At 45.6% G+C, this 15,259-nt stretch overlaps 3 protein-coding genes across 5 annotated transcripts in view; all 3 read left to right on the top strand.

The window, feature by feature from the left end:
- Positions 1 to 319: 319 nt before the first annotated feature.
- On the top strand, positions 320 to 3,592 carry n4bp2l2 (NEDD4 binding protein 2-like 2). Of its 3 annotated transcripts, none has more exons than XM_088300823.1 (6): positions 320 to 442; positions 1,000 to 1,787; positions 2,222 to 2,346; positions 2,457 to 2,545; positions 2,625 to 2,701; positions 3,110 to 3,592. In XM_088300823.1, the coding sequence occupies exons 2-6, from the start codon at positions 1,000 to 1,002 to the stop codon at positions 3,267 to 3,269; spliced, it is 1,239 nt and encodes a 412-aa protein (XP_088156949.1). In that variant the 5' UTR covers positions 320 to 442; the 3' UTR covers positions 3,270 to 3,592. The 3 variants fall into 3 exon arrangements, with proteins under 3 accessions (XP_088156949.1, XP_088156950.1, XP_088156951.1); XM_088300824.1 differs by having other exon boundaries at positions 2,625 to 2,677; XM_088300825.1 differs by lacking the exon at positions 320 to 442 and having other exon boundaries at positions 1,014 to 1,326; positions 1,398 to 1,787.
- A 1,572-nt stretch (positions 3,593 to 5,164) lies between these two features.
- trmt9b (tRNA methyltransferase 9B) lies at positions 5,165 to 11,011 on the top strand. The gene is made up of 4 exons (XM_088300826.1): positions 5,165 to 5,500; positions 7,576 to 7,757; positions 8,084 to 8,257; positions 8,386 to 11,011. Exons 2-4 carry the CDS (start codon positions 7,604 to 7,606, stop codon positions 9,189 to 9,191), a joined length of 1,134 nt encoding a protein of 377 aa, XP_088156952.1. The 5' UTR covers positions 5,165 to 5,500; positions 7,576 to 7,603; the 3' UTR covers positions 9,192 to 11,011.
- A 2,988-nt stretch (positions 11,012 to 13,999) lies between these two features.
- Positions 14,000 to 15,259, top strand: part of stard13b (StAR related lipid transfer domain containing 13b) — a 45,036-nt gene continuing 43,776 nt past the window's right edge. The window contains exon 1 of the mRNA XM_088300601.1: positions 14,000 to 14,101. The gene's annotated coding sequence lies outside the window, so the exon portion shown is untranslated. The remainder of the gene's footprint in view (positions 14,102 to 15,259) is intronic.

Here is a 15,259-nt window from a genome sequence, read left to right on the forward strand (position 1 = left end):
CATAGAAGTTTATAAAAAAAAGATAGGAAAAAAAAACAAAACACCTCTTCCTGTCTGACAGTGGCCCCACTGACTCCTCGGGCCGGACCTTTCTCAAAAGAGGCCATGTTTCGCGCTGGCCTTTAGGTGGCGCTCATTCTGCTGCATTCCAAGAACGTGGGAATTTGTAATATTTAGTCCAGGCAAATATAAACAACAAAAAATGGCTGATTCCGAGAATTTTGGGGGGGGAGAGAAATGGATGAAAAAAGTTTGAGTGGCATTTCGGTCCACTTTTTCTGGTCCGAGATTGGAAATTTTGGTTTCCTGGAATGCGGCTTTCAGTGTCAAAGTGCATGACGTTTGTGACGTCACTTCCGTAAACATTGAATTAGCTTTAGCAATGTGGCAACTAGCAAGCTTCTCTCTTGTCTTCTCGTTTCATTTAATTACATAACTAAAGGTAAGCACGTTTTCCGATTGAACGGTAAATTGCAACATTTAATTGATGTTATCGTGGATAGTTAATTGACGTGGCTACGGGTTAGCATTGAATTGAGTTGCTCTTTAGCCAGCTACCTCCAACACTCACGAGATTACGGGATATGTAATGTATATATTAATGGACGGTATACAAATGTTTTGGCTTCTGGGGTGTCTGCCTACCGATCGAGTGTGAAATCAAACAAGCAAACACATCTGGAACACAGTCTCCCTTGACTTGAGCATGTTTTGTTTTCTTTTTTGGGAGAGGAGCTCAAAGAGATCTGATTTGGACGGGCTTTCACACCAGTAACCCACACACGTATTCGAGGTCACAGATACTACAGTGTAGAACATGATAGTGACACCAATTGGTCAACAATAATTACCCGCACTTCACAATGCAAATCTTGATGAATAGGACTAAATCAATTTTTATCTGAGCTGAGATGGGATAATCACCAATCAATTCTAAAAATGTGTGATAGTTGCCGCCCCTCCTTAAATTGAAAAAGCTTTTTTAAAACTCTTGTGTAGATGTCACAAGTGGCTCCACTGGAGAAGGAAGCAAGTACGTCTGAGAGTGAAGCTGTCCACAAAGCGGCTCAAGACATCCAACGCGTGTTAAAGGAAGAGGGATTCACCAGCTCCACCTTGATTGGTCCCGCTTTCCCCCCGGAGAAGAACATTGATGACTCGCTTAGTGACTTTTACAAAGAGATCCAAGCCATTGACGAACAAGTTGAGAAGGAACGCGACGCCTTTCTTCAACTGGAAACATCATCATCAAGCAGGCTTCCAGAAAAAACTCCCACGAAAGACGGCCGAAGCAAATCTTCAGAAAAAACTCACAAGGACGACAACGTAAGCAGAGCTCCTGAAAAACATCCGTCGTGGCCTCACTGGTACAAAAACGAGCCGTATTCCACTCGCAGGCCTGACAACGTGAAATCGTCTGCTTGGACTCACGCGGATTATTATCCTCCTCCGGCTTTCCATCTACCTCCAAATCACGGATCCTTCCACAGATTCTGCCAGCCTTTCCCGAACCCGCACCGTTTGCCTCCACCCCGTCACAGGAATCCCACCGCTGACAACCAGTATCCCACTGGAGTTCCGCCGTTCCTCAGGTTCTCAGCATCCCCTCGTTATAATCCTCGCTACTGGCGTAATGGCGACGATGGTGCTTGTGATGCACCCCAACGTCATTCGGAACCAGATGAAACCCAGCAACACCATTGCTACCCACACTTTGACGAATCTCCAACTTTGGTGCTCATTCTCATGAGAGGCCTACCTGGCTCAGGCAAAACAACAATGGCAAGGTACGACTTTTTAAGCGCGGTACTCACACGCCGATATTGAACATCTGAACATCAGTTTTTAGAACGTGGGAGACGCCGTTCTAACTTTCAAGCAGAAAGAGTGGAGAAAGGATCCAATTGGGTCCATTAAGCGTTATATGTGTACTCCGCACCACAGGATAATATTTCAGTGACATCCCAGAATCGGATTACTGGTATGCGTGTATCCCGCAACATGATAATCGCTCAAAAATAATGGTGTAGAGACATCCAAGAAGTAGGCCAACTTTAATTGAAATTGGTATAACTAAAAAATGTGGGTTTATTATTTGGGGTTTATTATTTGTATGTGTGCTGCCTACGCCTTGCTCAACTTTGGCGGTTTAGACTGCGCTGAAATCCAAAGCCTGAGATTTTCATGTGATGTGTTGACTTTTTTTTAATATCTCTGATAGGGACTTGCTGGCGACGGGTCCCAGCGGCCTCATTCTGAGCACAGATGACTATTTTGCCCATAATGGCGGCTACCGCTACGAACCGAGTCTTCTCGGCGACGCGCACGAGTGGAACCACAGAAGAGGTGAGCAGTGCAGCATCCAAATGTGGAACGGGCCCAAGAAATAAAATCCGATGGATTGAACTTGTTCGTGTGCGGCGTTCAAAGCTTGTTGGTGTCGGCCTTCCTTTCAGCTCGCGACGCCATGCACGACGGCTGCTCTCCCGTCATCATCGACAACACCAACTTGCAAGCCTGGGAGATGAAGCCTTACGTCCAGATGGTGAGTCGCTTCTGGCTGCAACGTGGAGATGGAGATTCATTTTTCCAATGTGACCATCACTTTGTTTTTTTACAAGCAGGCTTTACAGCGAGGATACCGAGTCGACTTTTGCGAACCAAACACCAGCTGGAAGTATGATCCCTGCGAGCTGGAGAAGTAACATTTTTGTTTTCCTTTCATGAAGTTGCTTCATTTGATTTGATTTTTCGGTCAAACAGAACATTATTTTGAGGGTTACTTTTGGGAAGTGACACACATTTGCTGTTTGTGCTCAAGCCCAAAGCTATTAAAATATTGTCTCGGCGCCATTTGATGGCATCTGGATGCCAAGCAATCATAAACTAATGGGCGGAGCTTTATTGAGATTGAAATTAGGCTGAAATGTCTATCAAGATCAGAAATAGACCAAAAAGTCTTAAAAAGCCACCAGTCCTGATAAGGGACGGAAAGTCTGACATTTTGGTTTAAAGCGGCCATTTTAGAATCGTCTTGGCTCTTTCTTTATTGCGATTGTGATCCAAAGTTGGCCCAGACCACAAAAGTGCTTTTTTTCCCCCCGAACAGGCGGAACAAGCACGGCGTGCCACAGGAGAAGATCGCGCGGATGCTGGATCGCTTTTCCTACCCCATCTCCGTGGACGTGGTGTTGAATTCTCAGGAGCCGCAACACGTTCACCAGCGGCGCCAAACGGAGCAGAGGAGAGATGGAGCGTCGTTTAGATAGAACAAGCTAGATTTCACTGCCGAGAACTTTTCAAAGACTCGCTCAGTTTGTCTTTAAATTTCGTGTTCTGTACAGTTTTTGTAAATCGGAGACGTTCTATTGCTCTGTTTTTTCAAAAAAATATATATTTTGCTAATTTTTTGCGAAAAAAAAAGACCAGTCAGCGTGTTGTCACTGTTTTTTGTTTTTTTTTTAATCTATGACTACCTTTATTAATTTCTTTTTTCATCTTGGCACACTCTTTTAGAGTGAGACAATTCGACACCCCTGTTTTTTCTCATGGTGCCTTTGAATGAAAGTATCTTGGCACCGGTTGCAAACAATGAAGTGGTCCGTATGTGATTTTTCTTTTTTTTTTTTGCCCAGAGAAGTTCAACCACTCAGAGGCTGCCGAGTGTCCTTGAAATGTAAAGCAGGACGGCTGAATAGATTTGATGAGCCGCAATGTGAGACACGCGAGAGCCAGCCTCACTTTGGTCAGTTGACATCTCACGACGCCTGCATCCAACGTTCACGCACGTGCTGCTGGGGGGGGGGGGCTTTATGCTCGGAATGGCGGCGACGAAGCTCCTGCAAGTAAATGGAAAAAAAGTGGTTTGATGTTTTATGTACACGCGGCACTGCTTAAAGCAAACTCATTTTTGTGGACGAGCCACATCAGAGTTGTGGTTTCCCTCAGAGGGCCGGTATGACTGTGAACCCAGATAAATTGATTGGAAAGCCAGTTTTGAAATCAGAAGCTAGTAAGTAATTGTTCAACAATTTTTCAATTTATTTTAAAAGGGGAGGATTGGTAACAAATAAATGGCAATATCTCATATCTCGGTGTTGTTAAAAGTGAAGAAAATATGCTAGAAACGGGAAGTTGATGCCCTTTCATGACTCCCACCGAGACATGGAGAGAGCGAAGGGGGCGTCACTATGTTCTTCGTTAAAAGAAGGCACTTTTCAAGTTGTTACTTATTTCCTAATTGCTCCAAAATGAATGGATAAAAAAAGAAAGAAAATGATGACTAAATTCTGTTTCCTGATAAAAAACAAAACAAAAAAAAAATAACGAATATTATTGATGAAAAATGGGCCATCACGGCTGGATAATTCCTTTACTCACATCCCATTTGATCATTTTTGCTTTTTCCAATGTTTTTTTTCTTCCAGAAATAATGACACTTTGCAATTTGAATAGATAATTATTGCATTTGATGATTTACATTTTTTATATCAATTAAAATGATTTAATTACATTACCGAACGCTATGGCTTGTTTGCAACGATTGTCATCGGCCAGAAGAGGAACATCAGAGTTGTCCTTTTTTTCCCAGCTGGAATTTATCCTCCAATCACAATATGAGACTTTGTAGCCAGGTCACATGACTGCCCGTTGCTAAGCAGAATCCATTGTGCTCAAAATTGAACTGCCCCAACGGTCAAGATGGCGTATTCGTGCCACGCCCACTCTGTTTAAGTAATACAAAAAGCAGCGTGGAACAAAGATTATTACTGCTCATGCAACTGAATTGCGTGAAAAATGGAAACGCTTTTGTTTGTGAGGTAGCTTTCACAAACAAAACGAGCACGTGATTCGTCCTACTTGTTTGTTCGCGTGCGCGCGTGCGATGGAGTGTGGTGGTCACGTGACGCGGAGAGCCAATCTCGTGCGAGCTTTTCCACTGCGCTGCGTGCTTTTTTTCCCACTTTACGAGCGCATACTCGTCCAAGCCGAGTCAAGTTTTCGTAATAAGAACGCACAAAACGAACAGGGGCCTTTCAAAATAAAAGACGTAAATTTTGGCTTCTTGGAATTATGAGCGACATTAACCATAACTTCGATTAACGACCTTTGAGCGAGGCGTCGCCGCCTTCTTTTATTGTTTCAACCAAGCCGGAAATTGGTATCGGACTTTCAACGGTGATCTTGACAGCTTTTGGCCGCGTAGTCGCGGTCGGCGACGACGATGGCTCCCCAGCCGTCGGGCCGCGGCTGTTCACGCACGGCGGTCTTACAAGACGGCGGCTCTTTTCTTCGCGCGTGTGACGTGACGTGACGTGGCGCGACGCAGGGTGGATTCGAGTACTTACGTATTTAAATGGGAAATGTCTCCGCGGTGGGCAGCAGGTGCGGGTCCGCCCGGCGCCAATTAGCGAAGAGGAGCGGCAAGTTGACTTGCGGCGACCCAAGCGACGGGAGCTCTGAGGCGGTTACCGCGGCGACGCTTCTCGGCCCATTCATGGTGAGGGACTTTGTCGTTGTACGTAACGTGAGGTGGTGCAATGTGCGTTGATAAATGCCATTATTTCATTCACAGTGAAACTTAGCCATCTTTTTGTTTTTTTACAGATGCGTTTACGTGCAATAATATGGGGGGGAAATATGGTGCGTTTTGACTTAATTCGTTCATAAATTGGACACTTGCGATTACTAATAATCCAACCTCCCCAGCCCCCTTGTGAACTACGAGGGTGAGTGAGGTTCAACATTCAAGTCGAGTCATGGCTGCCGGCTTCCTCCCCATTAACGGGCAAACCAAACCTGTTTGTCTGCGTTTGCAGGGATGAGCTGCATGGCAACCTTAACTGCAGCTCAAGTCTCCTCAGTCTGAATAAATCAAAGTCTTAACGACTATGAATGCAATCGAGAGCACAATGTGACCTCTGGCTGCTCCAAGGGCAGGTTTCTCTCCACTGCACTGCACCGCATAGCTTGGATGCTATCCTGCATTTACACTTTCAGTCTGAGGCTCTCTCCCTGTGGCAGATTACATAATGCGTACCTCACTTTGGTGAGGGTGGTTGGGATGGGGGGCTGGCAGGGAGGGGGCGCTGAAGGAGGACCGTGTTACATAAGGGATGTTTTCCTTCCACTTGGATGGGATGATGAGATGATGCGAGCGACTCTGCAAATAAGCCCTTTGGAGGCTTTTAAGGTGCCCATCAGCCATCAGGAGTGTTTAATGTTCAGAACGTACAAGTTCTCGACGGTCTTGCCTCCTGCCACCTCGTCAGACGACCATTCGCAAGTTATTAAGATTGTGTCATTATATTTGTGAACAAACGGCGCCAGGTGGCATTCTAGAATCTTATTTTATATCAGCTACTCAAGCAAATGGAAGGAGGCCATTTTCTTGGTGCGTAAAAAGAAAAGTTGTACGCCTCAATTTATTTTTCCTCATCACAGAAGCAATTTATTCATTTGTACGATTTTGAGATGACTGCGCTCAGCGTCTGATGATGCTCACCTGCAGATGAAGTCAAGCGTATGTCCGTCTTCTTATGAACGTAAAAACAAAACAGCCTTTGTGTCTGTTAACTGAGGGACAGCTACAATCTCTGAAATCATTTTTCTATTCACCAAAACGTGACGCCGGAGTCCTGCAGCGTTTCAGCATGAGTAGGACAGGGATTAATAAACCTGCAACTCTATCCGCACGTGTTTGTGTCCTCCAGCGAAGGTCGCGCCAGGCGAACCTGCACGTCGTCCGCTATGTGAGCTGACGCTTAAACGTGACACCGAATCGCAAACCCGTGAGCAGGATGGTGTCGTTATTGTAACAAGCTCGCTTTCATGGAGTGACCTTTTTTCCGACTGCAGCGTCGCCTCCGCAGCGGCGCTACCTCCATGTTAACGGAACATGCGTTTGACCAGGCTGCTGTGACTGAAATGCGGCTTTCTTAGAAATGGCGAGAATGAAGCACGCAGCTGGCATTTGAAATCTTTTTACATTTTTTTTTTTAATGCGTGAATGGATTTGATTTAGTTATTGAATATGGTCTAAACGTGGTCAAGTCAACACCAATTACAACATGCAAATGCACCAGCGCCACTTTGTACAGGCCAAGGTGGGCCTCAAAGTAAAAAAAAAGAACCCCTGCCGATTAAATGGTTTGTAATTGCTTATTAATGCCACAAGATGGCAGCAAAGCACTCCAAAATGAAACTGCTCAACTCACTTCAACATTCGACGCCAAGAAGTCACCTTTGCTGAAGAAAAAAAGTATTTGATATTCGGTTGCACATGATTAAAATGTGTTGAATTTTTGCTGAATGTGTTTACTTTTTAGGAAAACGGCAAAATGACCACATTTAAATCGTATTAATGTTGGATGTGCTCTTTTGATGCAGGAATGGATAGACAAAAATAAAAAGGAAAATATTTGGCGGTCTAACCCGAAAAACAAGTTTGTATGGTTTTCAACTAGAATCAAGAATCCGAGACGCTAAAAACGACATCACGAAAGCAAAATGAATCAAAATGGCGACTTGTTTGAAAAGTAATCACGCTTTCTGGCGTTCTCTTCGGGTCCGCAGACGTGACGGCGCCACACGGTGGTCGACGATGGACGAGGCGGCCAGTCGGCTGGAGCGAGAGCACGTGCACGGCGTGTACGACAAGATCGCGCCTTACTTCAACGACAGCCGCTACAAGGCCTGGCCCAAAGTGCGCCACTTCCTGCTGGACCAGCCGCCCGGGAGCATCGTCGCCGATGTGGGTGGGTCTCGCCATCATTTTGAAAACCATTGCCGACCTCATGGCAATTAAAGCGTTCAAATGTTTCAGTAGCTAATTCATATCTTTTTGAAACTAAAGAATGAGATGGTCGTCACTGAATCAAGACTTTTTTGTCAGAATTTATAAATCGCCATCTTACGAGAATACAATTGTATATATTTTTTATATTTTGTCGATAATGAATTTGAGAGCGTCATTATTTTTCATGCACAAAAAAATTTGCTATTTTTGGTTCAGGCCGGAGTACGGGCAACCCAAGTTTGAGGCGTACTTGTTCTGAAATGTCAGTTTTGCGCCCCCGCTTAGGCTGCGGCAACGGCAAATACCTCGACATTAACGAGGGAGCGTTCAAGCTGGGCTGCGATGTCTGTCGCCCCCTGGTGGACTTTGCCGGAAGCCGAGGGCACGAGGTGCAGATGTGTGACGGGCTCCACCTGCCTTACCGGGACGGCTGCTTCGACGCCGTGCTCTCCATAGCAGGTGACGCGCGCTCATCGCCATAACGCCAGCATTTCGTCGACTCCCCCCAAAAAATGTGAACATCTACTACTACTATCTTTGCAAAACAAAAACAAAGTGAGTGACAAAAATGCATGTGACGTTTGCAGTCATCCACCATTTGTCCACCAAAGAACGTCGTATCCGAGCAATAAGGGAGATGGCGCGCACGCTGCGTTCTGGCGGCCGCGTCATGATCTACGTGTGGGCCATGGAGCAGAAGCGCCGCAAGTTTGAGAAGCAGGACATCTTCGTGCCGTGGAACCCCAACCCTCGCTCGCCCGACGTGGAGCCGCCGCGACGCAGGGCGGCCGCCCAAAGCGCCAGCGATGCCGTTGACGAAGGCGACAAGCACCGGAAGGTCCGAAGCACCTCGTCCGTGGCCGACGCCGCGCCGCCCGTGACGGCCTCGAACGGACTCTGGTTCTTCTCCCGTTCACTGGACTCGGTCTTTGACTTCGGAAGCTTGTCCATCTCCCGCTCGTCGTCCCGGGAACTCAGCACTTTATTGGGCGGTGCGGCGGGCCCGCGGGCCCGAGGGCTGGCTCTCATTCAGCACTTCTCCAGTTTCTTCTCTCCACCGTCCACGGTCGGGTCCGAGGAGGACGTCTTCGGCTCCGGCGCCGATCTGTACAAGGAGTCCGAAGATGCCAAAGAGGAGCGTGGCGCCGGCGCGGCCCTGGCGCCGGAGTGCGGCTCCCTGGCTCTGCCCGACCTGGTGCCCTTCGAGAGGGAGCGCCCCGGTCCGGAAAGCGCGGCGGGCGGATCCTGCCTGAGGTACTATCACGTTTTCAAGGAGGGCGAGCTGGCCGAGCTCATCGCCAATCACGTGGCCCAACTCCGCGTCCGCCACGCCTACTTTGACCACGCCAACTGGTGCGTGGTGGCTGAGAAGGTGGAGCCCGGCAAAGCCTGATAGTCATCCAATAATTCCATTTCTAATTTATTTTGACATTTTTATCACCTGCCTTCGAGTTTTAGCACTGGAATCTCAGTTTTTACTTTCACGACATGATTCCAGGAACTCAGTTTTAAATTTTACTTGATGTTTTTATGAGTTTACAATCTTACAAACACAAAAGTTATTCCGCGACTACAACGCATGGTAGACCCACCTCAATGCCTCTGGTGGATTTTTTTTATTTTTTTTTTTTTAAATCAATCGACATTATTTTAAGTGTCGTCGTTGATCAATCTTAAATCCTTCAGGGATTTGCTAATGGGAGTGGCACAAGTCAAGTATTCGGCACACTTGGAGAGCCAAAGCAATAACGCTCATTCATGCCACACACACATTAGAAAACATCTGTAATATTAGACCAAATGCACAAATATTGAGGGAAGAAATTACAAAAAAAATATACAAATCTGCGTGAGTTCTCGCACTGAATTTTCCTTTTTTTTACAAACAAAAATATTACTCCGCAGCTGCAACGCAGAGCTATTATTTAATTTATTTTTAGAATTTTAAAAAAATTCCGATATGGGCATTTGTCAGAACTTGTCAGGCCTACTTTGTTTTTACATACAGATTAAAATTAAACATCAATCGTGACAATGTTTTAATAGTCAGGCGTGATCAAAACTTGCAACAAGCAATGATGCTCTAAATATTTCCCCCCAAATTTAAAATAAAATAACTATTACTACTACCAAATTATGAACTTGATCACTGAATCACATCTTTTACTTAATTCCAGGAGTTTTCAGTCTTGCAGTTACTATGTGCCTAAAACACACGACTGTTGCTTTTATTGTTAATGTTATTTTCTATCTTTTTACACGCCATCATCCAAGAAAGCGACATGGCTTTCAATAGTGACGCACCCTTGTGAAAAACTTAAAACTGGTGAAATGTTGCCGCTTGCAATGATTGGGGACGGTCGGGTTGAGTGGCGCCATCTGGTGGACACATTTGAACACTGACACGCAGTCGTCCATATGAATGGCTGTTTAATCCCCCAAATTTGCCAAGCATTTCTCAACTCAAGTGTCACAAATCTAAATATTAGACACGCTTGGGGATGGCAGTAAATACACAAAAATAAAACTGTTGACAAAAATAATAGCTTAAAAATGTCTGCCTGTTAAATGTGAGTGGCACAAATCAAAACATTGAGAATCAAAGCAATAATTATCGAAAGATGGCAACAAATATCTGCAATTGGGGGGAACAAATATTAGACTGAAAATAACCCGTTAGAAAAAAATATTTTTTTTAAAATGTAGACATTTTCTTAAAAAAAAATCTAATAAATGTATGTCTGCCTCTGCGTTTTAACAGCTCACTTTTGAGCGTCGATCTTACGAGAAAGTTTCTCCGTGGCTGCAACGCACGACTCTTCCTTTTTATGAAAATAAATCTTAAAATCGTCATGTGGAAAATCAGTGTTCGTTCCAGTCGTGTTTGTAGTTCGCAATAGAATATATTTTTTAATTAGTTTTTTTTTTTAATGATTTTGTGTGCGTGTTTGAGTGTGTTTGTTTTTATTATTTCTTTTTTTGCATGTGCGAAGCGATAAAGTCGCAAACGTGTCGCTGCGTCCGCGTTGTAGTACAAGCAGAAAAACGGCGCTCGGCGCTTCTCATACTGTGAATCGACGTTGCACTGTCGCCCATTGTGATTTACTTGGAAACTTGAAACTTTGTGCCAAGGAGGTGTGTGTGTGTTTGCGTGTGCTGTCAATACAATACTGTTGTATGTTTTCTTTTCTTGATTAAAAGGTTTTGTGTTTAGTTGTGGCGTCTCAACCTGCTTATCTTTATTTTGAATCTCTACTTTGAAACCATATTCCAAATTTGGAATCCTACTTTTAAAACCCGAAGTCACATTCTGACAATGGATTTTTTTTTAATTCTGTTTTAAAACCAGATATGAATTGTGACCCTACGTTAAAACCCTAAACCCAGTTTGAAACCCTACTTTCGATGCCAAACTCTAGTTTTAAGCCCCAATTTGAAACCAAAGATCTTATTTAAAATTTAAAACCATTCATTGAAACCCTAATTATAGTTTAAAAACCCAACTTTAAAACCCTAATTTGAATATGTGGACATTGACCTAACTACAAGAATCATTCTGTGAAAATATAAGAAGGAAAAACGCAATGTTTTGGATGACGGTCACGTGAGAAGCATTAAGATGATCTTTATTCATGATGCAACCATAGTCTAAACACTATTTTAGAACCCTAACCTTAGTTTGAAAACCTAACACGAATGTAATTATTTTAACCCAAACCCTACTAGTAAACCCTAACCCTAGTTTGAATCCATAATTTGAGGTTCGTTTAAAACCCAAACACCGGTCTTGAACTTCTCACCCCTGCTAATAAAAAAAATATATATATAACCTTCGCTAAATATATATCAATGCCTCATTGTCACGCTGAGCTGGGTTTCAAATCTAAACTCAACAACATTTTGGAAACCCTCCTTTAAAACCCAAATCTCATCTTGATATCAAAAGTTCACACCCTAACCTGTAATCGGCCTGTAACACGTCATGTTTGCTTGGGTGTGCATCGCATATGCTAATGCTATCTTAAGGCGACCTTAAGGCGAGCTTCAGGCTAGGTTCACACCAAATCCGTTGGCGACGCGAATGATGTGTTTGGAGCGATAGCACGTGGAGCGAAATACCGAAAATTCGCCAATTCGGAGCGGTTTAAAAAAAAAAAAACTTCTTCGCGTGTCTCAGCGCGGCAGCCAATCAGCTCCAGTACGTGTTACGTCACACTTAGCGTCATTTGTCGGTTTGACAAGCGAGGAAAGAAGAAGAATGGAAAAAAAAAAAAGAAGAAGAAGAATGGAGGAGAAAATGATTCGTTGCCATCAGTGGACATCCAGAGCTTTACAACACGGCCAGCTACCACTACAGGGGAAAAAAAGACGTTATCGGGCTTGGACATAAATGAGCGAGGAGCTTGGCGTGCCTGGTAAGTTTTTAAAAAAAACGTTGACATTAGCTTTAGCTCAGCGTCGGCTACTTGAATGCGACGCCGATGTCGTCCTCTACCAAGCGAAGCCCCGCCCCTTCGCTGACGCCGTCACGGAGCGAAGCCCCTCCCCACCGTGAGCGAGAATATGCGGCTGCGTCGAGAACACCTCCACGGTGGAACGCCAGCCAATTAAGCGAAGCGAAACGCACAAACGGGTTTGGTGTGAACGCAGCATAATTCCAAGATGGCTGCTCAGCTGTCAATTGGCAATCACAAACACCGCAAAGGAAACGTGCGCATACGCCCCACGCCCCCACGCCCGGCAGCCCCCGGACATCGTTGCCTTGGAGCGGAAGGAATTTGCGGATCGGTGCGAGTTGCCGCACGCCGCCGTGTTGTTGTTACTGCGCTCAATTCATTTGGAGCTCGCCGCGTGTACGTGCGCGCGTGCATGCAGTGTTCCTTGTGCGGATGTCTCACCGATGGGAGAGCTCCACGAAGGGCGCTCAGAGAGTAATACGTCTCACACATTACTCTAACGCTCTCACGCACTACAGAGACGCTCTTGCAAGCATTACTGAACTTTTTTTGCTCATGTGAAAACTGAAATGATCTCACACAGCACACACTTTACTGAATTGCTCTTATATACACACACACGCACACACACACACACACACACACTACTGAAACACTCATGCACACAATTGATGATTCTGGGCACCCACACTACTAAAGTGAACTAACTTGCACTAACTTTTCCCCCTGCTCACTCACACACTACTGAAACACTCCTAAACGCTATTATGAAAAGCTCAAATACAACTGTGGGGGGGGGGGGGGTGCGTGTGTGTGTGTAGTGCTTGGGAGAGTTTGAGCTGTGCATATGAGAATGTAGTAGTTAGTGTGATAGCAGTTTTGAAGTGTGTGTGTGTGTGCATGTGAGTGAATCATCCCCTTGACAGCCTGTCATATACGCAAGTCTCAGCACACGTGCGAAATCAGCAAGCCGAGATGTGCAGTCAGACTGTGGAATTGTTGGAATGTCTCATTACGCTCTCTTGCCGGTCGCGTTGCATAACGGCTCCTCGCGTAAACATTTTTGTCGCCTCGGTGCAGCTGCAAAAATCGCCGGTGGGCGAAGATAAAAGGCCACCAGACGCGTGCCACGTGTCTCAGTGATGAGATTTTAATAGGATGGCGATCACGGCATTTTGCACCTGGGCTGCCTCTTGAAAGTAAAACTATCCCAAAGTTGAAAGTAAACATGGTGAGGCAGCATTTAATGGTTCTGCTGCACGTAAATGGGAGAAGCTGCGTTCCATCTCGGGCGATGTTGAAAAGTGCTTTTAGTTTCAGTCAAGCATCAATTTCCTCAGTCAAAACATGATTGCGTTTGCACGCAAGCACGACAAGCTTTGGTGTAAATCACTTGAGCCTTTTCTCCGAAACTTGAAAGCATTCCTGCAGCGTCTGTTTTCCCCGAGCGGAGTGGCGGCGGGTCAGTGTACGTCTTGTCCCTGCGAGGGCCCGGCTCTAACCCGCTTCACCTTGTTCCCCGTGCCGCGCCAACTTTCTCTCTCTCCTCCCTCTCTTTTTCTTCCCTTGTTGCGCTCTGGCTCCTCCCCCTTTGCGTCTCCCTCCCAAATAGTCATTCCTGCTCCCTCCTCGCACATATTCTGAATGGTTTGGAGTGCTGGCCTTCGAAGGCCCCTCGGCGAGGAAACATCGGCACCGGGAGGGGGGGATGGAGGGGGGGGGTACCATGCCGACGAGGGTGGGGAGGACGAGCCCGCCTTCGAGTAACAGAAGCCCCTCGTGCACGGTGGGGGGGCTGGGAGCGCCCAAGCCTGTTTGACCAACTTGTCTCTTTTCGACTCACCAGGTGAGTCCTTGTGCTGTTTTTGGGACGGCGACGCAAGGTTGTGTCACGTTAGAGTTTGTAGAGTTGTTAGCGCTGCTCAAGTTTGTCAATTTGCCTTCATTGAAGGCTTCTGTAATAGAGATACAATTTATTTGATCAGGTACGGCATTAAAATTCCTGGGTCAATTAGGCCCGTTATCCGAAACTTGCCTTGCTTTGACCAGCCAATCGGAAGACAAAAACATGCTGATGTCATCGAGGGCCAGCATCCTGAGTGGATCAGATTGGTTAAGGAAATTTTCCCCTGTCCGTCCGTCCCGGGTGGGACAGAGGATGGATGTTTTTTTTATTTATTTATTTATTTTTTAAAGGACGGACTAAGCGGGTTTTTGTCCATCCCTTTAATCGTCCCTAACCGGGGTCAAGTATCGCGAGTATACACTTCAAATATTTGCCCTCAGAGCAGTAGAAACATCTTGAAATGGTGAAATGGCCCTTTAAGCGAGAATTCAACGGAGAGTGAGCGAGCAAAATCACAGAAGTAATACGCACATCTGTGTGAAGAAGCAATTGAGAGCCAAATTCAGCATTTTAAGTTGCGTTTAATTAAAGCAAAGAGATGAAGTGCAATAAATGCAGCCGTCTTTTGGGAAATTACGATAAGTAGATGTGAATAGCAAATCATCCAGCTGAAGAGTTTTAAATAATTATTATCAATTATGAAACCTCTAACGTTAGCCTCTCGTTGTGCATGGATGCATTTTTTTTGGTGGAGGGGGGCAGCAGGGCGTCCTGGTGAACTGCAAGAATGCAAGTGCTTTAAAAGGACGATTATTTAATGAATAAGGACGAAGGTCGGACCAGCAATGGTTGGAATTAATGGTTCAGTGAAGCGGTGGACCTCAGCGACTAGCTTACCTGTCCAAGGTGTGCTGTAAAGATGGGGAGAGCGCAACGTTAACCACAGTTGAGCGGCTAAACTTTCCTGACGAATGGTGTGCGGCGGCACTCAATCATCCACTGCGAGAAAAGCAGTCGGATTCCTCTGCAGGGTGATGTCACCCCCATCAAGCGTGAAACAGATCCAGACACGAACGACTCGGCCCCCCGATGCCAGATGTTCAAATCCGCGGCACACTCTACTGCGGGGATGACGCAAGAAGATACTCGCAAGTTCCC

This window comes from Idiotropiscis lumnitzeri, chromosome 7 (assembly GCF_059441095.1).
Source record: "Idiotropiscis lumnitzeri isolate Australia: NSW breed Sydney's pygmy pipehorse chromosome 7, RoL_Ilum_1.0, whole genome shotgun sequence".
Lineage (NCBI taxonomy): Eukaryota > Metazoa > Chordata > Actinopteri > Syngnathiformes > Syngnathidae > Idiotropiscis > Idiotropiscis lumnitzeri.